The following is a 1,478-nucleotide window of genomic DNA, read 5'->3' as shown; positions in this document are numbered from 1 at the left end:
TTTTGTATTATTATCTACACTCAATGTAAGTATATATCTCTCTTCATTAGCCTATTAGATGGGGGTAGGAGGGATTGACATAGAAAAAGGGTCTAGTCGTTCGGATGGGACAATAAACCGAGGCCCTATGTGCTACAGGCTGTGCACGTTAAAGATCCCTCGACAGTTGGAAATCGTAAAAGCACAGACTAATGCCGCTGTCCTGGCAAAATGTTCCCCAAGGCACCCTGGTGTTGCCCGTCTTCATTAGCCCACATAGTGCAGAAAAGTAGGACGTAAAACATTCATTTCATTTCATTTGTAAGTGTATATATATCTTATATGATTATAATATTAGAAAAATAGTTATCATGAAGCATAACCAATTAATTGAAGAATCATTAAAACAGCATTGTCTATTAAACTGACTTAGTCCTCATCATATATATTGCAATTACTCGAGCATCCATGTATCTTCCTGGACTGATGTGTAACAAACCTTGTCATAATAGTTGAAATTGAATAAGCCAAATTCCCGACGAAGTAAAAAAATCTCGGTTGGATCGTTTTGGGACTTGTTTACCCTTAAAACTATGCATATCCATCCAGTTCCCCATAGAGCAAATATTAAGGCTTTATTATTTTATTAAATACAGGTGTTAAATTTGGAGAAGATAATAGTTTTACCTGTCACTGTATTAATGATCAACAATGTCATAGAGAAAGTGGCGAGTGTGGTGAAGGTTGTGCAATAGGATGGTCTGGTGCTACTTGTCAAAAACGTAAGAAATTTTTGGGTTACGGAATGGTTAGGACACAATAATCTGGAAGAGATATAATATCAAATTTCCTGATACCATCCTTTCATAGCCATGTTGATGAGTAACCAGAGTTACTATGCTAAAGAAACCGAAATGGTTTTGTGAGTTATACAAATTTAGCATGACAGTGTATTATTGACTCGCATTTCGTTGGCAGATTTCTTTCATTATATTGTCTATTCAAAATCCGTTGATTAACTTATGTTAGTGTAAGAATATAATAATAATAGCCTGATATTGACTGAACATTTTTGTAATGATGTAAATATTTTATAGAGAATGTAGCTCTTGGTAAACCATCAAGTCAGGTTGAAACAAATGGTGCTGGAACTTCTGATTTAGCTGTTGATGGTGACAATACTACTAATATATCTAACAAATGTTCTGATACTAGTAGTGATAATTCTACACGATGGTGGAGAGTAGATCTACTAGAAGAATATCCCATTAAACATATTACCATCTATTATCGAAACGAACGTGAGCACCAAGTTATTTCTAGAAATTATATATAATAATAATAAATAAAAATAAAGTCAATAATACCAATATTCTAAGTATAACCATATATATTTTGGAGGCTTTAAAGATATAATTATTTCTGTTCATCAGTCCTGCATTCATTTTCTGGTTTCATAAAAAAAATTGGAGAACGTTCCTCTTCGACCTAAATCGAGC

At 33.7% G+C, this 1,478-nt stretch overlaps 1 protein-coding gene across 1 annotated transcript; it reads left to right on the top strand.

Annotated features, from left to right (window-relative positions):
- Positions 1-635: 635 nt before the first annotated feature.
- On the top strand, positions 636-1,315 carry LOTGIDRAFT_176970 (hypothetical protein; the record flags this gene model as incomplete). The annotated part of the gene is made up of 2 exons (XM_009068550.1): positions 636-761; positions 1,077-1,315. Coding segments are annotated over 2 exons (365 nt in total), but the record flags the coding sequence as incomplete, so codon positions are not given.
- Positions 1,316-1,478: the final 163 nt, after the last annotated feature.

The sequence above is a fragment of the Lottia gigantea genome, assembly GCF_000327385.1.
Source record: "Lottia gigantea unplaced genomic scaffold LOTGIsca_9061, whole genome shotgun sequence".
Taxonomy (NCBI): Eukaryota; Metazoa; Mollusca; class Gastropoda; family Lottiidae; genus Lottia; species Lottia gigantea.
This window is presented reverse-complemented; position numbering and strand designations above follow the sequence as displayed.